Consider the following 26,935-nt stretch of genomic DNA (forward strand, 5'->3'; position numbering starts at 1 on the left):
ATCTGGGTATCATAAAATCCCATTCCAGTCAGTTACAGGAGAATGATTCAGAAGGTTGGGAATACATGGGCAGAGCAGTAAACTGCTTCTTGATTGGGGGCAGAGTGACAGGAAATGTAATGGCGGGACAGCTTCCAGACATGACATCTCTCCTTTTTGACTCTAAGTTTTGAGGCCTACAGCTTCCACATGGCTCATTAGAAGGACACACAATAAAGTAATCACTTTGAAAGCTTCATCACAACTCACAATGAGGGCCAGCCAGCAATGAGTATAGCAGAAGGCTCTATTTATAGATCAATGCCTCAGAGCTAATGACAGAGCTTGCAGTATGCCACATTCACAACTGGAAACATTCACTGTTAGGGACAAGTGAGGCAGGATGCTTTTTGCACCCAGGAGGAATTATAATGAGAAATCAGTTACAAGTACCATGTTTTTGTGCTGGCTATAGATCTAATTAAGAAGACAAGGTGTTATAACTAACCCTAAATACACAGAAACCCAGCGTAAGGAAATTCAGCACTTTTCCCTCAAATAGTCAATAGTTTACTGTTGATACAAGGCCAATGGGCTTGCACAATGCTTTCCTCATTACAGTCCCACAAAGTAGATAGCATTAGAATCAGTGGCCCTATTTTGCCAAAGAGGAGATAGTCTTAGAGAGGTGAATTGGCTCCCCAAGGTCACAAAACCAATTATGGTTAGAGCTGGGATTTGAACACACGTTTCTCCTGATGTCAAATTTGGCACTTTTTGGACCAAACCATGCATCTACTAAATAAGTAGTGATATCTTAATTGGAAAATGACAAAATTTTAGAATCATAAAATGAGAGACAAGATGGTATGACAGAGAGGGCTCTGGACTTGGCAACAGAGAACCTTGGTTTGAATCCTGGTTCCCCAACATATTACCTGTATGACATTGGGTAAATTGCTAAACCATCCTGGGTTTCAAATCCTCATCCATAAAATGAAGGCACTGAACTAGATGGGCTCTGAGGGCCACGCCATCTTGAAATGCATGAATTTATGGATTTTAGAATGTAATCTTGCAAGTCATAGGGTTCTATTCTTACTGGAAGAGCATTCCCATGGTGCGCACTTTGACAAAAAGTTACCCAGCCTCTGCACGTATGTCTATGATGGGTGAGCCCAGCTCCAGTCTGGGATAGCTCAATTGCTGAAAAGTTTTCCTTTGACACCAAGCCTATACTTGTACCTTTGCAACTTTTACGCAGTGCCCCTCGTTTTGCCCTTTGGGCCAAACAGAAGAAGCCAACCTCCTCTTCCCTGTGATGGCCTTTCAAATGCTTGAAATGAGCTCTCCAATCCTCTCCTAGTCCTACCTTTACCTCCTTTTCTCCAGGCTAAACATTTCCAGTTCTTTCACCAATGTTCATATGGCATGAATCTCAAAGCCCTTAATTATCCTGATTGTCCTCCTCTGGGCATCCCTGAAGCAGAGGATGGGGGAATCAGCATTTAGGTAGCATCTACAATGTGCCAGCCACTGTGCTAAGTTAATGAGATAATAACTCAAGTGAACAGAATACTCCAAACTCAGTCTTTCCAAGGCATTAGAATGTGTATTTCTTGAGAACAGGGGGAAATTTTGGGGGAGAGGAGGTCCGCTTTCTTTGTATCACAAGCACTTAGCAAGTGCCTGGCACACAGTAAGAGTTTAAGAAATAGTTGTTGACATGTCAATTACCAAATATCTTGTCCGAAATACTAGGCCTCTCTTAATGCAGCTTAAGATCTCCTTAATTAGTGGGGAGGCTGCTTTCTCACATCATGGATTCGTGGTGTGCTTGCAGGCTACTGAGACTTTCAGATCCTTTTTGTTCATCCTGCTACCTACACCACACTTTGCTGTGCTATGCTATGTCATACCCCTTCTCTCCATCTTGTATTTAAGAAGTTGATTTGCTTGAACCCAAAGTTAAGACTTTTATATTTCATCTTACTAGATTCAATCAATGCTCCAAACTTCCAAGATCACTTTTAGAAACAAACATTGTCCCCAACCTGTAGCTAGCCTTCATTCTTTTGTAAGAAAGAAGATGTTTTATGTCCGTCATTTAATAAGATGTTGAACAGCACAACCTTAAGAAAAATTCTTTGGGAGTTTGCATGGGAAACTGCCTTCTAAATTGGCATTAAACTATGAGCCCCTATGTCTAGGGCTCCATGAGTCCACCATGTCAGAGTCCATATGCTAATGTCTAGCTAGGGGCAAACAGGTGGTGCCATAGTGTATTGAATGTCAGACCTAGGGTCAGGAAGATTCACTTTCATGAGTTCAAATCTCGCTTCAGATACTTTCTAGCTTTGTGAGCCTGAGCAAGTCACTTAACCCTGTTTACCTCAGTTTCCTCATCTGTAAAATGAGCTAGAGAAGGAAATGGCAAATCACTCCAGTATATTTGCCAAGAAAACCAGTTAATGGGGACACAGAACATCAGATATGACTGAAACAAGTGAACAACAACAATGAATGTTGAGCCAACATGACTATCATTTCAGTAAAAAGAGTTTGACGGGCATTGTTACATGGTTGCTCAAGTCTAGGTAAATAATATCTACCACATGTGCCTGGTGTACCAGCTTAGTAACCCCATCAAAAGCTGAATAAGGTTAGTCTGGCAGGGCCTCTCCTGGAGGAATTTTACACAGAAGTGTGGGCTTTGTACAACACTCCACATGTAGTAAAGGGCAGAGTGGAGATTCAAACCAGGGTCCTGGGACTCTAAAATTGTGTTTCACATCGAGTGATGAACTGAACTTCAATAGTGAGGCAAAGAAGCCAAGAGCCATGGAGCAGAGGACAGCAGAAGCTAGTCAAGGGTTCCAAGAAGCTTTATTCTCCACTAACAAGACTGAAGCCCTTCCACATGACCTTAGGGCTTTCCTTTTAAGCCTTCTTGGCAGAATACTCTTCCCCTCTGGCCCCTGAGACAGTCGTTGATTCAGTCAGACTCATTGATCTTTCAAATAGTTTGTTTTATTTCCTTCTGATTTTGTCTGTCTCTCTGTCTCTCAATCTCTGTTTCTTTCTGTATACAGTTATCCCTTCCACATCATGACTTCCCCCATTATGGTTCTGATATATCACAAGTCTGCACAAGAATTTAAATGGGAATTTGGGGGGAGTTTTGCAGAAGCCATACATGTCACATGAAGGTCAGCAGACAACAACAGAACCTATGACCAAATACTTAACCCAAGTTTTACAATAAGGTATTGCAAACACCCCATAAAAGAAAAGGAAAAATAATTTCGGACTTCTCCTCTGGTGTGAAGGGAGGGCCAAAAAATTTTACATGAATTTTCCAATCATGGGGGTTCTGTAACCCCCACAATGGGGAAGAGATAATTATCTCTGTTTCTCCCTGTATCTGTCTCTGTATCTCTGGCTCCATCTCTATGTCCCTGTCTTTGTCTCTTTCTCCACCTCTCCTGTCTCTGACTCACTCTGTCTCTCTGTGTCTTTCTCTATGTCTGTCTCTGTCTTTGTCTCTCTGTCTCTCTGTCTCTGTCTGTCTCTCTGTCTCTCTCTCTGTCTCTCTCTCTCTCTCTCTCTCTCTGTCTCTCTCTCTCTCTCTCCATCCCTCCCTTTCTATTGACCCACAGAGGCACCTGAATTCTGACTGGCTGCTTCCTATTTGCCCACAAACAAGCTTAGTGATTCCCACACCTCAAAAGGAAGCCTTCTCTTTTTTGTCCACAGTCACAAACAGCTTTTTTTGCTCCAGGTCAAGCTTCTTAAAATGGGAGTGGGGAAAGTACCCATTTTCAAATGATCTTTTAAAGACAAATTGAATGGGGTTATGGAGGTGGTGAGACAAAGGTCCTGGATTCATTAGTCTGTAACATCCTTGAGACTAAGGACAGGTTTTGCTTTGGCAAAGTACCCAGTGCTTTCCGAAGTACCTGGAACACAGTAAGGATTTAATAAATGCTTGATTAGTTAAGTAAGGCTGATGGTGGGGAGTGATGTAGTTCATCGGGCTTGGAGAAGCTAAGCAGAGGATGCGTGAGCTTAGCATGGACCCTCCACCTCAAGCTCACATAAAAACAAACTACCTTGTCTACCCCGTTAGTATGTAAGTTCCCTGAAGACACGGGTGATTTATTCTCTTGTCATTGTGCCCTCAGTGCTCAGCATAGTACCTGGCACATAGTACGGACTTAATTAATGATTGTTGAATAATTCAGTGAGGAAGTTGTGTACATACCATGGGGCAGCTAGGCAGCATGCAGTGAATAAAATGCTGGGCCTGGAGTCATCTTCCTGAATTCAAATCTGGCTTCAGACACTTACTAGCTATGTGACTCTAGGAAAGTCTCTTTAGCCAGTTTACCCCAGTTTCCTCACCTATAAAATGAGCTGGAGAAGAAAATGGCAAACCATTACAGCATTTTTGCCAAGTAAAGTCTAAATGGGGTTGCAAAATGTTGGACACAACTGAAACGACTGAACAAAAGAACGCATCAGGATATAACACAAGCTGTTATAAGGAAAATATCTGATCATCACCAGTTTCTTACTGTTACAATGCATCTAGCCAGCTGGTTTCTGATACTACTGTCTGATAAAAGTGTGATCTATTAAAGCCATTCTTGGAAATCCATAGCCAGGGACAGAACCGTGGCACTAATGGCCTTTGGAGGAAGGTTCACACTCTCTTCTGTCCCTGACATTTGTATCATCCTTCTTTGATTCAATGGTCAAAGCAAAAGATGAAACTGTCCCGAAAGTTGGCGCCGGCATGGCTACTCAGCAGGTGCCTGGGCATTTGATCTCCTAGCTAGTTAATTCTCTGATCAGCTTGGCATCAAAACCTAATGAATGCACACTGAGTGAAATAAGGGAGGCATTACACCTCTCTGCAGCTCCCAGAGCTCATTTCCACTGTGTTTGTTGAGAACATCTACTTCCTCTTCCCAGAATAAGTGAACTTGGAGCCTCTGCCATGGATGATCTTTGCCATAGTTAATCAACCAATAGATATTTGTTAAGTGCTGTCTATGTGTCCAACATTTAGTATGTTCTTGGCACTGGGGATACAAAAACAAATATGAAAAATCCCCTACCCTTAAAGGGCTTATGTTCTACCAGAAAAGACGGAATATACATTTGGAAATCTATCCAGTATTTGGTACATGCCCAGATCACCTAAGATGGAAATATCCATCATGCATGGCCATTCCATATTGGCTAGTGTCATCCCAATGGCTGAGTAGCTAGAATTGTCCTTGTCTTTGAAACTACCTGACTAGCTTAGTTTTTCTATTTGTCTATCTGTCTTTCTGTCTCTCTGTCTCTATCTCTCCCTCCTTCTGTCTAAGTCTGTCTCTTTTCAGGCCATGCATAAAGGTGAAAGATTCTTTCATTCACTGAAGCAACATACTGCAGTAAGCTGGTGAAGGGTCTGAGGTTTCCCTCTGTATACCTCCTTGGGCTATGTGGCCCTCAGAAACAGGGTTGCTTTGCTCTTTTGTTTGTCTTTTTCAGTGCTAGGCACAGGGAGTGAAGTCCCTGACCTGGAAGCTCAAGCCATGTAGTCCAGGATTCCAAGCTGGAGGTGCCCACCAACGCAGCAGGGAATCCCTGAGAACCTGGAGTCCTAGGACAGAAGGCAAAGAGATACCTTGGACTTGGAACTTAGTGGGACTAACGTAATGTCAGAACTGAGTTAAGCTGTGAATCTAAACCCTCTCATCAAAGACTAAGATGGTATAGGGGTTGGAGAGATTACGATTCCCAGGTATTAGGTAAAATGTTTGTATGTTTATTCCTCCTATCTTAGAAACAATTTTCCTTGTAAAAGCGAATTTTACTTTTAAATGGTTAAATGAAACTGGGAGGGAGGTTTGGACCACAAATTGGTGGAGAAATCAATAATGAAAAACTTTCTCTATGCTATAAGGGTACCAGAGAACCCTGGGGTTGGGGTGAAATGTTTTTAGGCTATGAGATCTAGGCTAATCATTGTTAACATGAAAAATATACAAGACACATACAAAGCAAAGCCAAGGCAAATTTGAATAGGTAGGTGCTCACTGCTGACAGACCCAGGGAAGGCCTCCAAAAGGAGGCAGTCCTCAAATCGAGTTTTGAAGGAAGTCAGTGGTACTAAGAGGCTGAGGTGAGATGAGAACATTCTAGGAAGGAGGGAGAGCCAGGGAGTACAGAAACATGGAGATGAAGCATGGAATATGAGGGAGGATTAGCAAGGAGGCGTTCAAGGAAATGAAGGGAAGTCAAGAATGAAGACTGTGTTGGTAACCAAAAATGGGCTCCTTAGCACTTAGTCAACAAGTGCCCTTGACTAGTTTGGCTTTTTCCCCTGAACTGAATGCTGTTTGTATGTTGGACTGGAGTAAGCTTGTCGGCCCCTTCACCTTGCTTCCCTTGCTTAAGCTTATCGAAAGAACCTGTGCTTTCCTGGTCAACCCCTTCACCTTGCTTAAGCAGATTGAAAGAACCTGTGCTTTCCCTGGCGTACCTTACACCGCCCCCCTTTTCCGTTGGAGCCAGAGGCTGCTATAACTACAGCCACAGCTGAAGCTGAAGCAGGAGCTGCCGGTAGCAGAGCTGACCTACAGGAGGAAGCTGAACAAGGACTTGAAGCCAGTGGGTAATCTTTTTACCATAGAGGGGGAAGCATGATTTTGCTTTACACCATCATGCTTCTCTGTAGCCTCCTGGTTACTCTTGTGAGGCGTACTTATTGGGCCTGGAAGCTTTTGATCAATATGTCAAAATGGGGATGCTGGTTCATGGGTTGGTTACTGTGGAGCCTAAATATATGCTTTGATTCTTCTGCCTCCTACTTTGAGAGTTTCTTATATCCAGCGGTTCCGAACCTTTCAGACATATATATGATCCTCTTTGAGATTATAAACTCTGCCCTCCTAATACAAAGACCCTCAAGAAGTAGCAAAGGGTCTACTTAGAGAGTGATGAGAGCATTTCTTTAAATTGTCTCACCTCTCGGATTTTTTCTTTGAGTCTTTTTTTAAAAAAAGAAGTGCCAAGGAATGAAACTGTTCATGAAAATCATATCATAATACTCATTAACAATTGTTGCACTCAAAAGAGTAACCTATGGGTGGATATAAAAGTACATATCTAACCATTATCTCAATACTTGACTGTATAATTTCACCACTACAATCACGCCACCAATGCCAATTGCTTTGTCCCTGTCATTCATTTCTTTATTCTCTCATTCATTAATTCAGCAAGTATTTCCAAGTTGGTAGGCCTTCGGCATACAGAGACAATGCCAAGGAGATCCCTGCCCTTAAAGAGATGATATCTACCTAACAGCCGAGAGGGAGAATGGACAGAGTATACAATACTAGAGTCAAAGGGCCTAGTGATGAATCTCAGCTCTGGCACTTACTGCCTGTGTGACTTGATGAACATATCTTTACCTTTTTGGGCACAAGTTTTCCATGTATAAGAAGAGGAAATTAACCTCCAGGTCTAAATCTAGGCATGTCATCACCCTAACCTAATGTGTGTTCATGCTTTCCCTCTAAATTCCACTGAGGAGCTCATCTCCAGGAGAGCAATGTACTGTGTGGGCTATCTATAGAATGCATATCCTCTGTCCTTACTACTCCTTACTGTTATCCTTGCACCTCTCTATGGTAGCTTTTTCTCTGTCTCATTTTTAGCTTCTAATCTAGGTTATATGGAGGTTTTCAGGACTGCTTTGATCCAGTGACACCAGCCTCCTGGTCATCCCATGAACAAGACACTCTCTCAGCTCTGAGCATTTTCTCTGGCTACCAGGCCCTGTAAGAGTCTCAGAATGGAGGACATAGCCTGATGTTATCAGTTATACCTAGGTCTTTAGGCACTGAAGGGGGTCCCCCCCAAAAGGTCTTCTTTTTCTTTCTCTTCATTCTTAAGGCGAAATCAAGATGCAGGAAATATTTAGGTAAAAGAAATGAGCAGATTGTGTTACATTATCTGTTACTGGACAAGCACCATGATGGAGAAGATAGAGGAAGATTGAGTTCCCTTTAGTGGCTAAAGACCTAAATACAGCTGATGACATATGGCCATACTGTCTGTTCTGAAATGCTTGCAGGGCCCAGTAGGTCAGCTAGATTTTGTTTCTTTCTCTGGTGTAGCTCAGCTCTCTATTTCTTACTTTTTAATTTCCCTTTGTAGTTATTGTTCCTGGGCTACTGATTCTTTCCAGCTTGCCTTGGTATCTTCCACATAGGGCTGGGGATGACGTTTCCCCACTGCTGCTGCTTCCCAGATGTTGCCATCCCAACTCCTTCCTCTCGGTGTGTTGTAGAATGCATGGGTCCCTTTAACAATTCTTAGGCATGACTTGAGGCTGACTATTGGCTGAGATGGAATGACCATCTGCCTGAATTACCAATCCTGGGATGTCAGTCAGTTCTCAAAGCCCTATTTTGCCCATCACCCAGAAGACATATTGGAGTCTTGTTGCTTCAGCCCAGTAGGCAGAATTCAGAGTAATGAATAGATAGCAAGGAGATAGGAACAGAGATGGATTTGAATTAGAAGGCCAGTGCTTAGAACAAGCTCTATAACTTGCTGCTGACATGACCTTGGGCAAGTCAAGTAACTTCTTCGGGCCTTAATTTTTCCTCTATAAAGTGGAGGGTTTAGGCTAGATGACCTCTAAGTACACTCAAGCTCTGGAGTTTTGATCAGTTATATAATCAAGTTGTAGATAAATGTATTTAGATTGGATATGATGGGGTGGGGGTGGGGATTAGAGGCATGATGGAGAACCAGCCTCAGCAGCAGGAAGGCCTGGATTCAAATGGTGCCTCTAACACATATGATCTTTGTGACTCTGACATGCAGCCAATCTCCTCCATGTTCCCACCAATGGCTTTTGAAGCAAAATTGGAAACAAAGCCTCATCTACATGGGAGGGTGTGTTAGCTTCCTCACTGGAATGTCTCTATGCCAGTGAAGTTTAAATAGCTATATCTATGGATATATACACACCTACATATACATATATGTATACATAGATGCATACAGATATATTTATGCAGATACACACATATACACACATATATACACATATTTGTATATGCATATACGTAAATACAAATATATTTTGCATGAAATTCTCAAAAGAAGAAAAGTAATGTGTTGTTCAGAGATATCTTCCTTCACTAGAAGGCTCTGGGTAGATGTTTATCAAGAAAATATGGAAGAATATAACTAATTCAGGTATGGGTTACACTAGTGGTGGTTGTCCTTTGTTCTCAAAGAGGACCAAAATGATGTCATTAGGTTAGAGTCAAGTTACAGTGTGTCCTACTGCATTGGACTAGAATCAGAGTTGGGAAACCCGTGGCCTTGAGGCCACATGTGGCTCTCTAGGTCCTCAAGTATGCCCCTTTAACTGAATCCAACCTTCAGAGAACACATTTCCTCAACAAAAGGATTTGTTCAGTAAAACTTGGACTCAGTCAAAAAGCCACACCCAAGGACTTAGAAGGCCACATGGGGCCTCGAGGCCATAGTTCCTCAGCCCTGGACAAGATGATTTCCAAAGTCCCTTTCAATTTTTAGATTCAATTTGACTTGTGTCTTTGAAGAAAGAAAGGGTGTCACCACTGGGCCAGTGACCTTCCTTAATCTTCTGTTCTTTTAAATCACATGAGATCTTTTAATTTCCATGGAAATTTTGCTTTGTTGTCTTAGGTATTTAATCTTCTTTTTTTCTTCTTTTCTTTTTTTCTTTTCTTTTCTTTTAGAATGTTTCTTTTTCTCAAACTTAAAACAATAATAAATTTGTTGGGTCCAGGCTTTAAATATAGAATCTGAATTAATAAACGCCTATCTGACTGCACTTTTGAACTGTGAACCACCTATCAGACCTGGAAATTATACATGTTGTAGTCTCTCTATAGGGAGAAGGGACAAGGCAGGGAACAGAGGGGAGTTAAGGAGGCTGGCTGATACTGCTTTTCTCTGGTTTCATAATTAAGCTGTTAGGAAAGCCACCGATTCTCATGACGCCATTTGGGGTTTGTTTGGATGGATTTCTTACAAAACCAATGAACCTCAGAAACCCACGTAAGTCACTGACCCTGTTTGCTATTTTGATTTTCCCACATGGGGTCAGAAGACAACCCACATGAACTACTAAAAATAGCATGAGAACAGCTTTGGTTCCCCCAAAACAATCTCTTAGTGATCTTGGATTTAAGCTCAGCTTTTTCACAAGGCAAAGGTGGGGTTAGGGGATCATAGATTTTGGAAATTTCCGCCAAATATGGGATTAACAGAGACCTGATCTGTCAAGTTGTAGAGTATATGGACTATCTTAAGGAGGCAGTCAATAAACATTTATTATTATGTAGGAAGAGAGCAGATTGTGAAGGATTTTAGAAGCAAATGGAGGATTTTCTATTTGATATTAGAGGGAATAAAGAGCCCCTGTGGTTTACTGAGTGAGGGAGTTCCATGGTTGGATTGATGCTCTAGGAAGATCAATCTGGAACTGAGTAGAGAATGGGCCGGAGCAAGGAGAGGCCTGAGGCAAGGACACTAATCAGTGGGCTGTTGCAACTGTCTATGAGTGAGGGCATGAGTGGCAGAGATGGGGTTGGAAAAAAAGAGAATGTATACGAGAGATGGTGGGGAGGTAGACTAGGCAGCCATTTTGGTAAATAGGATGAGAGAGACTAAAGGGTTGAGGATTATACCTAGTTTTTGAGCCTGGGATTTGTAAGAAAGTGGTACCCTAAGGATTAAGAGAGGTGTTCAAAAAAGGATGAGGGAGGGCAGGAATAATGAGTTCTTATTTGGGCAGTTTGAGTTTTAGATGCCAATGAAATATCCAGTTAAAGATGTACGGTGGGCAGTTGGCAATGTGATCCTGGAGATCAGGAAAAAGTTGGGGTTACAAAAATAAATCTAGGACTCATCTGCATAGAGATGATCATTGAATCCATGAGAGCTGATGAGACCAAAAATTGAGACAACATAGAGGGAGAAAAGAAGGCATCAATGATAGACTCCTGGGGAAAACCATAATTAGGGAATGTAAGCTAGATGAAGATACAGCTAGGGAGACTGAGAAGGCAGATATATAGGAGGAAACCCAAGTGAGAGAAGTGTCAAGAAAACCTAGAGAAGAGAGAGAATTCAGGACAAGGGGGATTGACTGTGTCAAAAGTTTCAGAGATCACGAAGATTAAGGATTAAAAACAGCCATTAGATTTGGTAATTTTGGAGAGAGCAATTTCAGTTGAATGAGGAGGTTGGAGGCCAAATTGTAGAGGATTAGGAAAACAATTGGAGAAAAAGAAGTGAAGCAAATGATCATAAATGGCCTTCTAAAGGAGTTTAGCCACAAAAGGAGAGAAATAGGATCATAACTATGAGTGGGAAGTGATGGAATAGGTAAAGCTTTTCTAAGAATGGAGGAGATATGGGAATATTTGTAAGAATTGAGGAAGTACCTGGGAGACAGAGAGAGAGTAAAGATTAGATTACATTGTAGAGAACAACAAACAGGAAAGGGAAATCAGAGAATTTCCTTGTAGGAGCTGATACTTACACTAAGTCTTGAAGTGATTCCACAAGGCAGAGGAGAAGAAGGAAGACAGAGAAGCAGGTCTATATAGAGTATAGAGTATACAGCATATAGAGTCAAACTAGTTGCCCTGCCCTTGTGCTGAAGCCAATCCTTCTGCATGTAGAATAATAACCTTTTTTAACAATGATAAAATAATCCACTAACATAGATTCAATTGTCATCTCTAGGTAGATTAGTGTAAAACTCTCCCCTGCCTTTCCCATTTTCCTGAGCCCCAGTCCCATCAATACCGACAAATGTAAACTCACAATCTTCCCTCAAAAACATACTCCTCTCTGAAGTCTCTTTTTCTGTTGAAGGGAAAACATTTCTGCCAACAATTTAAGCTCTCGACTTCAGAATCATCATTTATTCCTTCACTCTTCACTCATCACATCCTATCATTTGCCACACACTGTCATTTCCAGCTCTGCATCATTTCTCAGCCGTCCATTGCATCCATCCGTCCACTTATCTATCCATTGTCAAGAGCTTAAGTCCGTGTAGAATTGATAAAAGGCAGAGATATAGATGTACACTATTAAGGAAAATCCCCCCACACACACACACACACGCTTCTCTGCCCACTATAGGAATGGTTTCAAAAGGAATAAAATGTCTATAATTCTTCCTGGATACTTAACAGACTCAGGAAGTAGCCTGAGTTGGGATGTGTTGTTGTACTGTTTAAGAAACTGATGTGGAAGCCATGATCCAGGAAATATGGAAGGATTTAGTGACTATGATTACAGTGGTTTCTGAGAGTATATTCATATGAGATTGAAATATTAAAAGAACAGATATAGTGAATGTGACTTTGCAGCCTGGCAATCAATATATATTTACAATTGACAAAGTGAGGCAGATCTTCAGATTGAGAGGCACTGAAGTGAATAGACATCTGTAATTGGATTACTATGATCACCTAGTCATGTCATGTCATGTCATGTAGATGTCATGTCATGATAGATCAATCTTGGAACCGTTGAGTAAAGAGGCCCACAGCATCACAGGCCTTTCCATGATTTTGCTTCTTTTCTAGAATTGATGCGTAAGTTTGTACATGAGGCTAAGACTAGTGAAATGCCTGATACCTTTCACAGAGCACATACCAACATGGAATCAGCAATGATGGAACATGAAGCTCTGTAAAGAGAACAATATGTCATAGATATATGAGTTCTTTTTGGTTTCTGTGTTTTGTGTTTTCTTGTTTTGGTAGAGTAGTTGGTAATATAGGGAGGTAAGTACTCAGTTATACAGAGTTGAGAGGACCCAAACATGGTCCTTTCCACTCTCTTTTCTAATATCTTAATTCCTGCCCTCTTTACCATTCACCATTTCATCCTCCTTTAATTGGTTCTCTATTCTACTCTCCACAAGGGCTATTCCAAGACTCTCTTCTCTCCTCAAATCCCCATCAGGCACCCCTTCTCCACTCTCTCAGTTGAGGCCCTCACTCCATAGTTTATTGAAAACTCAATGGTACCTAATGAAAACTCCCTATTCTCCCTTCTTCCCATTTCATAACCTGCTGACATCAGTCCCATCATCTTTCCTTGCCAAGGCCAATCTGCAGGAGTTAAATTGTCACTTCCTGCTCTTTTTGTGGTGGCAAAGAATTGGAAATTGAGGGGATGTCCATCAATTGGGGAATGGCTAAACAAGTTGTGGTAAATGAATGTAATGAAATACTATTATGCTATAAGAAGTGATGAGGAAGCTGATTTCAGAAAAACCTGGAAAGACTTTGAACTGATGCAGAGTGAAATGAACAGAACCAGGAGAATATTGTACACAGTAAGAGCAATATTGTGGGATGACATACTATGATTGACTCAGCTCTTCTCAGCAATACAATGATCCAAGAAAATTTCAGAAGTCTCAAGATGGAAAATGCTATCCACATTCAGAAAAAAACAAACTATGGAGTCTGAATGCAGATCAAACTACTATTTTCACTTTCTTTATTTTTTTAAATTTTTTTTCCTGTTACAAACTGCATTTTTTTGCAAACTTTTTCCTTTTACAACATGACTAATATGGAAATATGTTTTATATAATTGCACATATAAAACCTATATCAATGCTTACTATTTCAAGGAGGGGAAGGAGAAGGAGGGAGAAAATTTGGAACTCAAAATTTTATTTAAAATGAATGTTAAGAATTATCTTTACATTTAATTAGAACAAATAAAATACTATTAAAAAACATAATGTGTCATCTTCTTCATGGAGCCTTTCCTGGCCTTACAACTGCTAGTGTTCCCCTTCTCAGAAGGAGTTTATATTCATTTTATTAAATTATGTTTTTATATAGAAAGAACATTGTGTTCTGTTTATGCTTATGCATGCAAATCTTCCCTCCTTCTTTAGGACATAAGCTCTGTGAGGGTAGAGATGCTTTCACTTTTGTCTTTGTATCCCTGACCTTACTGCAGTGCCTAGCACACAGTCATTTCTTAGTGTGTCCCTTTTGGTCAATTATCATAATAGTTTCCCTTCTGATCTCTAAGGATCCATTATTTCCTACTCTAATACAATTTTTTTGCTACTTCTAAAATAATTTTTATAAAGCTCTAGTTTGATTTTGCCATTTATCTACTCGGAAACCTGCAGTGAATTTCCAGTAGCTAGGATATGAAATAGGAAATTTTAAATATATGTACACAAATATGCATATGCATATTTATGTGTATGCATATATGTATGCATATGTGTATATATAGAGAGAGCAAGAGTTTATTTTATATATAATTTATGTGTAATATATACCTGTATACAAACATGTATCTATGTACACACATACACACATATATAAAAGATCCTATCCAATATAGATAAACAACTGTTTTATTACCTATTCACTTATTTGCTTGGAGTATACAGGGTTTAAGTGCCTTGCCTAAGGTCATAGAGCTAGCCAGAGCAAGAGGTGAACTTGAGTGTTTCTGCCTCAGAGGCCAACTCTCTTTCCATTGCACTATATTCCCTTATCATTAATTGTTCAGAGGCAATTGTCAATTAGGTGAAATCCAACCTAGTTTCTCCCAATACAGATTCTAAGCTCACATTTGAAAGAGTCAAATGTCCCACTGATGGACACTGCTTCTGGAAACAGGCTAGACCCAGCTTTGCATGGTGGAGTCATCTTCTCTTTTTCATTTCTCAGATGCCATCAGTGGACACCTGTCTGAGAGTTTTGGAGGATATCACATTGTCCTTAATGAGAAAAAAAGCCAGAGTTGTTCTCCAGCCAGCCAAAAAGAAAATCCCCAGAGAAATCCCATTGTGGGTTGTCATTTTTCTTGCCTTAACCTAGAAAATGAATATAGACAAGCGACTTCCCTGAATAGTTTACTTTTTCCCCCACTATTAGGGTTTGTGTGTGGTTTTCCCCTAAAACTCTAGCTTGAATTTTCATTTCCCTGGTCTGTTCCTCCTCAACTCACTTGCATTAAATTAGATTCTTTTTTTCCTGACTATTTCACTGGTGTGGAAGTAATCATAGAACATCCAGCAGCCAAGAAGAAAGATGACCGAAGACATCCTTTGTCCTCTCCAATCCTGCAGGATCTAACTTTACCAAGCTCCATGGCCCTAAGAAATACCAACTTTGATCTTTACTTGTTTGTTTTTCTTCCCCTAGGGATTGTGAATTGAAAGTAACAGGAGAAGAAAAATCCCATCGTGTTTGTGATTACAACTCCCAGTGGGTACAATGATGCTACTACATAATAGCAGACAGTAGTGCCGTGTCATTAGTCAAGTGTAGGATTCATTCAGAAAGATCTAGTTTCACAGATGTCACTCTCTGAGCCTCAGTTTCTATATCTTTATAATGAGGATAACTATTAATGCAGTGGAGTGCATTACTCAAGTATGGATTTGGTCCAATGGTGGACTCATGTAAAATTTTGAAAAAAATAGAAAGGCACAAGCACACTATCCCCATTCTGTTCTTAACCTGTCACTCCCTTTTCCTTTGGAAAGGACATCTGTCTTATGATTCCTTTCATGTAGAATCCTGGACTAACAATACAGTACTTTCTGACCATGCTACCACGAAAGGAAAAGGTTTTGAGAGACAGGGACCTCTCAGTGGGCTAAGATAGCTTTGATGTTGGGATCCTCTAACCTACGTTGTCACTGCATCCAAAACTGAGCATAGCAAAGCAAGAAGCCAGACAGATATGGGAACCATGGTAGTTGTGTGCAGGAATTTGAAGCATTGTAGGAACAGCTGGATGAGATTTCAGTAAAAGGATATAGACAAGACTGGGAGTTTCCATTGTTCAGTCACAGCTATCCAACTGCATTTCAAGAAATCCCAAGGCCATTAAAACAAATCATTTAAGTCTATGAATAATGTTCATTTGTCAGTGTTTTTCCTAAGGTGGGATTGAGGTTCAGAATAGAGATGAGACATTTTCTTCCTCTAACAATTTTTAAGAATACACCAGTTGATATCCCTAGATCTATATAGAACATGGGGCCAGTCCGTAATCTTAGTAAAATTTTGCCAGGGAGAATTAAGGAGAAGAGTTTTCTGCTGCTGAAGGGTAGGCCATCCCACAATCATTGGGAAAGTCCATTAATGTGCTTTAAATATCTTCTGATATGATTATATGGATGGCACCACATGGTGGCCCTGATGTGTACCATATTCCAAGATTGATATGTGACAGCCTGCTTCTTTGTGAGTTGCAAAAAAACAAAACAAAACAAAACAGGGCATCAAGGTAGGTGTGGACGTCTACCACTTCAGCAGCATCATTAAGTGGATAAGTAGCACATGTCACCTGTCAGCATCCAAGTGTCACCCAGATACATTTCATGCAGCTGCTGTGAGGTTTAAGGGAGTGAAATTGTATGAAGGGGTTTACAAGTTTGGAAGCAGAAGATAATAGTCTGGGAGATATTTATCTGGAAGAAAATATAGACTTCACTTAATTTAATGAAGTCATTATACAGAGAGGGAAACTGAATCTCTGGGAAGTTTGATTACTTGCCCAGATGGTCACAGAGTATCAAAATGGATTTGAACCAAGGTCTTCCTACTCCCCAAACAGGGCTCCTTCCACAATACCACCATTCCTCCTTTATAATGTCCAACATGCCACAGGTTTGGGTGCTACATTTACCCCTATCTCAGTCCAGATTTTCAATTTAGCTTCTTCTAATATCCAAGAGAGGAAGGGTTTTTTGAGAATGAAAGCAAGTCATTGGGAAAATTGTATTTCTTTCACAGAAATTGATTTTCAGTTATATTTACTAGAATATATGTTTCACGTATTTCCTAAAGCAATGAAGATCTTTATAGCATTAGAAGGCTCACTCCAACTCATTTTCCAACGATGGAATAAAAGCCACAAATATTTAAAGGCATTAGTTAAATTAGCTCGGGGGAGTAAGACAACCTGCAGCAAAAAAATGAGAAAACATCTTCATTTCAATGACATTTCCATAAAATGATTTGAACCAAACAATTAAATACCTTACTCACTGTAACAGAAAGCAAATCACCTTTGAATAGGCTGCAAAGTCATTATTATTTTTAATTTTAATACACTAGGATTGAGTTTATTCACAAAGGCTTTTGTGAATGCATCACCACACCATCTGATTCCCTCAGCTTCTCTGCCTCTCCTTACCTCTTTGTTGGTCCTGTCTGCCTGGACTAAAGTCCCGTTCAAGCATGGCTCGACATAGTGGAGTTCATCATTATACTGGAAAAGGAAGAAAAAGAAACACAGAGGGAACATTTATTTCAGAGCCTTTGAAAGAAGCAGTTTTAATTTGATAATTTAGAGTCACATACACATGCACACACACAAAATATAAAACCAAAACATCCCAATCACAAGAATCAGTTCATTAAACTGTGATTTTGCTCTGGTTTGAGTAAGTAGTGGTGGTTGCATTTCTATTTTCACATTGGGAGGGAGGAGCGGTGGAGAATTATTGATGTGCCAAGATATAGGTGAGTTCAGAATTCACACAGTTAAACTAATCACCCAACAGGGACAACTCTAAACGCATGGAGCTTTAATGAAACTGGTTGACAGCAAACCTCCCAGGTAGGGATCTGGATAGAATTACAGATCCAGAGCTCAGAGAATTCCAGCCCCAGCTCCCCCTGCTTCATTTGAGTAAAACTGACAAACATTCAAGTCAAGCCCCGCACTCGGAGGAGGTGGTTGTGGTGAGGGTGGGGGAGGGGGCTAGAGGGGGATTTGGAATGATAGAATAATGGAACCTGGTCACCATGATTGCAAAGCCATTCTAAAACTGTCAGCCAGAGAAATATTAGCATTTCAAACTCCCCAATACATGGTTCCCATCTGCCTCTCTATTGTCTGTCTCCAAGTCTTTGTGTATCCTATCCCCTTCTCTGCATCACACTTTCTTCTTACCTCCCACCACCTCTTAGAATTCCCATCCCACTTACAAGGGTAACTCAGATACCACCTTATAAATAAGGTCTTTCCTAATTTCCCTTGGTTTTGAGAAATTTTTCCCTCTCGAAATTTCTTTATCTTTATTTTCTCCATGTGTCTATTATATCCCTCTAAGTAGAATGTAACCTCTCTGAAGACTGGGGCAGTTTTGTCATTATCTTAATAGCTCCATCCCCAGCACATTCCCTGGCACATGGTAAGCACTTAATAAAGTGCTGGATTCATTTTGTTGAATATGGTGAGGCATCGTGAGCCAACATCCGATGAAATGGCAGTGCTCTAATTCTGAGACTTGTGGCCCTCCTTCTTTTGTCTTTCAATTGGAGGAGTACCATGCATGTTTCAGGGTTGTTAATCTTCTTATTCAATGTGGTTTCCCTCAACAAATTGGTGGTGACTTTTTTATTATCAACATACTAGAAATGACATGTACCAAGATGCCCAGGCCAAAAAAAGCTACAGTAAACAAAAGGTAGTTTTTTTTTTCTAAAAAGCTGTTCTGAATTGTTAACTACAGTAGTTAATAGGTTATAAGAGGTTTTGAAAATGGTCCAGGGAGTCCCCCTCGAAATGTACCCACAACTGCAGGCACATGAAGGATTCCACTTCTCTTTCAGTATTCCACTCATTCCACCCAACACTGAATCTGAAAAAGCAGGGTGAGTCCAGATACACGGCCACATAATAAGGCATGTGTATAGATTCTGTTGGATGCTTGATTAATAACGTTTGTCTGGCAAAACAAACAGAACATGTCCCAATGATAGTTTGCTTAACCAGAGGAGAAATCAGCTGTCAGAATATCTTTCTTGATGTCTAACATCTTTCTTCTTGAAAAATTAAGGCCACAAGAGTTCTGCCTTAAGAGGTAAGTCAGCTCCCCAATATTCCTCACTTGAATAAAGATTGGCCTTGTTCCCTCAAAAGGGGGTAAAGGAGCAAATACATACCCAAAAACTATGAAAAGAAATTAAATTCTGATAAAAAAGAATAAAATATATATTTTTAAAGAGACAAAGTTTGAGCATGATGAGCAAATATCAATTCAAAGATTCGAAGATATATTAAGGGCAATTCACATATTAATATCAATTATCTCAGAATTGAACCTGGAACTATTACAAAATGCAAAAAATTGAGCAATAAACACTAAGAATATAGGGAATTAGCAGTAACAAAATGGCTGAAAGAGATTTGTCATCAATAAAAATGAGCAGACAATAATAAATACTCAAAAGGCATGGACTTATACCTGGAAAATAGAAATATAAATATGGATTCACTGAGGAACAGAATCATTTCAGTAGAAGACAAAAATACAGAAATGGAAGAAGAAGCAGCAAAAATCAGATAAAAGCCAATTTAACTTGAACAAGGCTTGGTAGCATTGAAAACAATGCTACTAGAAGTAGAAGAGTACATGACTTGGCTAGGAAATGTGAAAATAACCAGCCTCTTGCATAAAAAAATGCAAGCCAATGTTTGACCACCATAATGCGCCAATCTCAGGATTGCTGAAATTCAGGGACAGATTAGAACTCAACAATCTGTAAGATGCCAAAAGAGATTCAGTTTTTCCAGATAAATTAACATCAACTCCAGAGCTACAATGGAAAAACAAATTATTTTATAGAAAGCTAAGAAGCGGGGAAAGTAACTATTAAGAACACCAATTCAATGCCACAATTTTTTTTTCTCAAAACAAGGGTGGGCTATAATGAAAAATAAAGGGCAATTGGTTTTCATTTTAACTGAGCATGAAGTATAAGGCAAAAATTGAGTGTTTGACAATGTATAATTAGTCTAAGAATTTCTACAGAAGAAACCAAACTCTTCCTTGTGCAAAATAGTCACTTGATGAATGTTTATTGGGTCGAATTGTCTTTATAAATGTTTTGATAGCCAAATGAAACCAGAAAAAAAACTTCACCAGATTATATTGGAGAGTGTGTGTACTTGAGAACTTTAAAATTATGCATGACTAAATTGTTTCAGTATAAATTCTAGACAAGGAATAACAGAACAATTGTGGAGTCATCTTAATGAATATCATTCTCTAGATCATTGCATTAGGAGAAGGAAGAGACAATGCAGCAAAAGGAAAAGAAAGAACAAGAGGAAAGAACAGAAGGCAGGCCAAGCCTTCCTATATTCTGGTATAATGAATGGAAATTCAGCAAAAACTACATCCCTAGCAACATTTCTTGCCCTGAATGAATACTTAGGGATATGATACAAAGTTACACCATAATAGCAAAATGAGAGAGGTGTGATCTGGACTTCTCTCAAGGTTTCTGGGTACAATTCCAGAATGGTAAGAGTTATAGAAATTATAGCAGATAAAGCATAGTAACTACTTTTTTTAAAGGAAAAAATGTATAAATTCCAAAAGATTTGGAAAGGAAAAACAATGAGTATGGGAGATACCCACACCTGTTTAACACAATAGGGTAAATCAGGCAGGAGAATAAACAGGTTTTCTTTTTTGTATTCCATGAATGCAATGCTCAAAATCAACTGATTATTCTCTCTCTCTCTCTCTCTCTCTCTCTCTCTCTCTCTCTCTCTCTCTCTCTCTCTCTCTCTCTCTCACACACACACACACACACACACACATACTGAGATGGATCTCTGATCTCAATGTGGATATTCCATATATAATGGGGAGGATTACCTTCAAAAGTGAAAAGAACAAACAAAAATTGATAATACTTTAATTTCTAAGGAACTTATAAAGATGGAGAAAAATACATATGCAGTGCTTAATATAAAAAAAATCCTTCAGTGGGGAGAGATGACCAAATGACATTGACCAAAAAAGAGGCTGATATATGATTTGTTAAATTATGCTCTATCAGCTCATTCTAGAAACCATAAAGACAACAAAATTCATAGCCAGGACATAATACTTTCTTTAAAATGTGAATAAAATCTATAAAAAGTTACAGGAATCAATGAGAAGATATAGGAAAAATCAAATTATCACAATCAGTTCTATAAAGGAAGAAAAAGAATGAATCGTGAAGAATGTTTTCTCAGACAATACATTAGGCTACATAGTCCTATATCAGCCACACAACGTGGAAAGCAAATTGACAAATACCTACAGAATCTCAAATTTTCATATTGCGAAACAAGAAACAGATTTCTTTAAAAATCAGAGTTACTGATTATGCTGTTAAGCAATGTTGTGACATAAAAATACACCAAAAGCACAGAGCTATCCAAGGAAATATTCTCAGACATTTAAAGGACATAGAATCCTAATGATAGAGACTGTACCACCACAGTTTATTCTATAAAATGGAAACGACTGTAATCCCCAAGTCAGTAAATATCAAGAAAGACAATGAGGAATAGAAATTAATGTAATTAATATTCACCCCAAATATTAAATTAAATACTGATAAATAGATCATAATATATTGCTCCTAGTATAAACATTACTCTACGCAATCTTCAATACCCCTTATCTCTACCTTCTTTGCCTGTTGCCTATAATCAAGTCCATGTTTCCTTAAAACACCCTCACTTGATTTGACCATGTCATGGAAGTACCATCTTATATCTCTCTTCTTCTTATCAGCTCAATTCCTTGAGAAAGCTGTCTATACTCCAAGCCTCCACTTTCTCTTCTTTTACTAGTTTCAAAAATCCCTGAAAATACAGCTTCTCCACTCATCACTCAACTGAAACTAGTCTCTCCAAAGGGAAGAGTGGACTCTTCAGAATTTCCAAATCATTGGCCTTTTCTCAATCCTTCTCCTTGTTGACCTATCCATAGTCTTTGGCACCACCTAACTGCTTTTCCTTCTGAAATCTCTGTATAGCAGAACCATCATCTCTCAGTGCAGCCCAAGATTTCATTACTTTTCTTTTTGTTTGCCACATCACAGAGCTGACTCATATTGACTTTGAAATTCAATTTAAAAAACCTCAGCTCTATAAAAGACAAACCATGCCTTTCCATCTTGTGAAGTTGATTTTTTATACCTAAGTATAAGATTTTGCATTTATCCCCATGCAATTCCATCTCATTAGATTCAGCTCAATGTCCTGTCCTGTCAAGGTCCCTTTTTTGGGTGCTGCTATCTAATGAGTTAGAAGAAGAAACTTTGCCTTATTCTATGTTTTCCAATGCCACTGCACTTAGATTCAAATAACCACTAAAGAATTACCAAGAAGAGGAGGGGAGATTAATCCACAAAAGAAAACAAAGCAAAACCCAGCCTTTCAGTTGAACAGAGTGGGTAGACAACTAGGGTGACCATCACCTATGGCACAGCTGAGTTCTGTGACCCGGGGCAAATCACCCTCAGATTCCACATCTCCCAAATGGGTGAAATAATGCGTGGAGCCCCTACCAGCCAGATTCATCATGAGATTCCGAAGAATAACGAACACAAAAAGATCGGCTAAAATAATGGCACATGGTAATTAGGATAATTGCAACAACAATAATAGAAAAATTCTCAGACAATTTCAGGACTGTTCTTAGCTGAGCACCACTGAACAAGCTGAGAAGAATGAGATTAATGATGACTCTCACCAGCATAACCACCAATCATTTTTGCCAAGACCGAACAATGTCAGTATAAAAAATTAAGAACAGCATTTAAAATAGATGTTGTCATGTAAAATTTTCATAATGTTTAAGATGGAACAAATGAAAAGATTTTGAAATATATAGCTTTAGCAGATAGATTATCCCTGTTCCTGTGTGCTACTGCAGATTCATCAATTTCCAAGCATCTATTAAGCACCTACTGTAGGCCAGAAGCTCACAGGTGCTAGAGAAATGAGAACAAAAAATGAAACAATCCCAAGATATCCCCAAAACATTTCCAGTGAGCCTACAGAAAATGAACTTACATGCCAGCAATTTTATTCAATTACTAAAAGCGATCATTTAATCTACTAGTACCATAGTGGGAAGAACATTAAATAAAACAGGAAAGGATGTAAGATAATGACTTGTCACCAATCCAAAGTCCATCAAATATAATACCACCACAACTATGCAGCAGAACTTAGCAAAAAGAAGCTTGTGATAGAATCGTTCTACTCTGGGAGAATTAGAAAGATAAGAAAGGAAAATGGTAAGCCAAACTTCGCATGTCAAAGAACAAGAAACTGATGGGAAATGCTGGAAATAAAAAAAAGGTGATGGCAGAAAAGGGTGACGGCAGAAGCTTTATGAGGATGAAAAACAGTCTAAGAGGAAAAAATACAATTTAATAGCAAGTGTGAGAGGACATGACGTGACCCCAAAAGACACAACAGATCAAAAACATTAACTCCCTAATGTGTTTCAAGATTTCTGGGCCGGGTTGCTTGGATTCAGTTAAACAGTTTTATAATTTTATTAGTTCTCCTTTTATTAAGTAGCTTCCCAGAAGGAAAATGTGGCATACCAATTATGTAACGAATCAAACCAACCCCAACTTTTCCACCCATATCAAAGGCACCTCCGTGATCTTCCACATTAAAAACATTCATTCCATAATCTGAAACACAACTGGACACAATTAGAAGCACTGAACCAACTCATCCAAAAGGGCAGGGTCACCTCCTCATGTTAGAACCCAAGTCTATTATTTCAAGAAGCGAATCCATCAGAGATGATGGATGGAGAACATGACTGTGAAGCTATGCCTGCACAGTAAAAGTAAGGGACCTAAAAGTTCAGGGTCAAGCCCACAGATAGTGCCCTTCTCTGTTCACGTTTGCAAAAAATATATCTTAGCTGAGACATTGCAATTGATTTAACAATCTCAGGCCAGTTGATATTTTGTTCATTTAATGTGTGGCTGATGCTTCTGTAAAGTCATTTTTTGCAGATTTCCACCCTGGCCAGAATTAGCACTCTGGTTTGATGGTAATATTGTTCATTTAATGCATGGCTTGGAGTTACACTTCAAAGTGAGGCAGAGGAATAAGCCTTTCTCTGGTTGCTGCCGCAGACATCGCTGTTCACGCACCAATGATCTGACCTTAAATTTTAACTGAGACTGCACAAAATCAGTCTCCTATTTCAACTCTTCTTTTGTAATTCAATCATCTTGCCCATCAATTTTAGATAGATTTTGCAATAACCTGCCCATGAAAACTAAAACGATTTTTAACATTATCTTTTTATGTTTATGCTCTGGAAAGACTTGAATTGGAAATTTTCCCCCATAATGTGTAGATGCATTGGGGAATGAACTTAGTAAAATATACAAATCAGGCTTAACAGAGAGCATTAAACAAACAAAGCCCTTCTCCAACATTGTAGTCTTTTTTTTTTACTATAGCAATACAAATGTTGGGCTAATTGGATTTAAACAAATGAGAAGAATCAGTGATCATTGCTTCCCAAGCCAAGACCAAGAATTATAGGCCTAAATCCTACATAGGGCCATAAGATCATAGAATTAGAGCTGTGCAGACCAATGAGTCCAATCCCCTAATTTTAAAAATGAGGAAAGTGAGGCTGAGAAAAGTCAAGTGACTTACTTCAAGGTCACACTGACAGTAACTGGCAGAGATGGTATTTGAATCCAGGCCTTCTGTCTTCAGATCCAAGTCTATTGTCTGGAATTCTCTCCTTCCCCTGCCTCTTATTTTCCTTGGTATCCTTTGATACTCAGCTGGAATCTCACCTTCTACAGGAAATCTTTCCCATTTTCACCCACCATTCCCTACAGGAATCAAGGTCTAACCTTTGAGATCACATCCCAGTTACCTTTGAATATGTCTTGCTTGTCCCTGGTTATTTTCATATAGTCTCCCATACAATGTAAGTAAGATCCTAGAGGTCAGGGACTCTGTTTTTGCCCTTCTGCATATTTCCCAGTGATTAGCACGCTGCCTGGCTTATAGTAGGAGTTTAACAATGACCACAAGCTGATGGACTGTCAATTTTCGCTGAACCTTTTTGTCTCTAAAGAAGTCTGCTCTTTGCTAGCATTTTCACCAAGGAAAGGTTAAGAAAACAAGAAGATTGGCCCCCTCCCATTCTCTTGGGATCATACATGGCAGACTTGTGTGACAAAGACTGATTTAATTTCAGAGGCTAAAGAGGTTTTCATTCTGTGGGCTCAGGACCCAGACCAACCTTGAGCAAGAGCCCACACTGTCATGAGGACGAGTCTTGTTCTAAGGACATTCAGGTGTTAATTTCACTGGGGCAGGAGGGGGTGGGGTTGGGGGACAGGTGTGCACAGAACAGACAAAAGGAAAAGGGTAAAAGGCATCTAAGGATTTTAGAGACCACGAAAGCCACACAAATTTGGCCATTTGGGACATTACCCTCTCAGGGTTTTGGGGAAGCTCTTCTTTTGTGTCTGTAATATTTTAATGTGATTTCCACTTAAATCTACCTCTCTCCCAGCCTTGACCATACAGTAGAAAAATGGAATTTCATACGCATACCCGAAGAAACCTCTCCAGTGAATGATTCAAACTGCTATTATAATTACTGGAATAATTACAGTCTTACTATTATTTACAGATATTATGGTGTGAATCACTGCTGTTATTGTTGGTTTTTTCCCCCAAAAGAATTCACAAAGCGATTAGACCTTCCTTCATGTGAGCCTCTGATACTTCCAAGATCCAATACACAGACATACAATACATTAAATTTCATATACACATAAATACATAAGTGCATGTTGTATATAATTACAGTATGCTATGTTATGCTATATTCGAACATATGTCATTGCACTAGCGTAGCATAGGCCATTGCATTACGCTATATTATAGCGTGTCATCATCGTAGGTATCCTATGCTATAGGATATGACATGATATGATGAGGTCTGATGTATGATATGAGTCACGTGGCATGGTGGATACGCCACCACAGGGCTCCTCTTAGATTTAAGAAGACATGGGTTCCAGTCCTCTGATCTTGCATAGCTAGGTGAACCTGGGAAAATTGATAGATGTTTCAATGTTCTAGGCTACCTTCAAAGACTAGGTTATGGCTAAGTTACTGATGTGCATTGGTGGAGGAGATTTTCTTCATGATTCCTCAGCCACATGCAATACTAGGTGGAGATGCACCTCCCCCCCCAGGTATGTCTGAATACATCTATGTATTTGTCCATCCCCATCTCTCTCTTACGCTCCCTGGGCCTTAAGTGGCTGGCACAGAAGAGCAGCATAGTAGCTTGAATCCTAATAGTGCCCCACAGGAGCATAAAACAATAACTAGAGAGCTGGAAGGACCCTCACATATGGATGGTACTCAGCTGGCCAACGGTAACAACTGCCATTTCTGGAGTGCTGGAAGGTTTATCAAATACCACACAGACATGGTCTCATTGGAACCTCCTGACATAGTTGTGGGGCATAAATAATGTGGTCTCTCATTTGCAGATAAAAAGGTTTAGTGACTTGCCCAGGTTCACAAATCTTGGAAGCCTCAGTAACTCATCTACATCCCAGTCTTCGTAACTCCAAGTTCAGGGCCTATCCCATGTTCCACACTGCTTCTCAAGAAATGGGGCCTGGAGTGGTTAAATGACTGCCCCAAGGTCACAGAGGTAGTTCTTGGCAAACCAGGGATCTCAATAAGGCCCACACTGGGGATTTCACCTGAAGGCCTGGGCCTGCAAACCCACCACAGTGCCCAGCTCACCATGTCCCTAATACATTTCTTTATGGGAGTGAAAAAAAACACTTAATTTGCTTCTTGCCTATCGTATGATAACAGACAGTTCTATTATTAAGCATGGGCTGCACGTGGCTATTTAAATAGCTTAATAATTGTGCTTCACATATTTGTATATCTTAATGTACTTAGATTATTTGAATAGATTAGTTTTGATAGTGAGTCAATAAATCTCTCCCAATAAAGACTTCACAATGTA

General features: G+C 39.6%; 1 protein-coding gene across 1 annotated transcript in view; it reads right to left on the minus strand.

Moving 5' to 3' along the window:
- The window catches only part of CACNA2D3 (calcium voltage-gated channel auxiliary subunit alpha2delta 3), a 748,342-nt gene that overhangs the window by 562,074 nt on the left and 159,333 nt on the right, over window positions 1-26,935 (minus strand). The window contains exon 7 of the mRNA XM_036739688.1: window positions 17,266-17,340. Coding sequence (XP_036595583.1) covers window positions 17,266-17,340 — 75 coding nt within the window. The remainder of the gene's footprint in view (window positions 1-17,265; window positions 17,341-26,935) is intronic.

The sequence above is a fragment of the Trichosurus vulpecula genome, chromosome 9, assembly GCF_011100635.1.
Source record: "Trichosurus vulpecula isolate mTriVul1 chromosome 9, mTriVul1.pri, whole genome shotgun sequence".
In the NCBI taxonomy this organism is placed as follows: Eukaryota; Metazoa; Chordata; class Mammalia; order Diprotodontia; family Phalangeridae; genus Trichosurus; species Trichosurus vulpecula.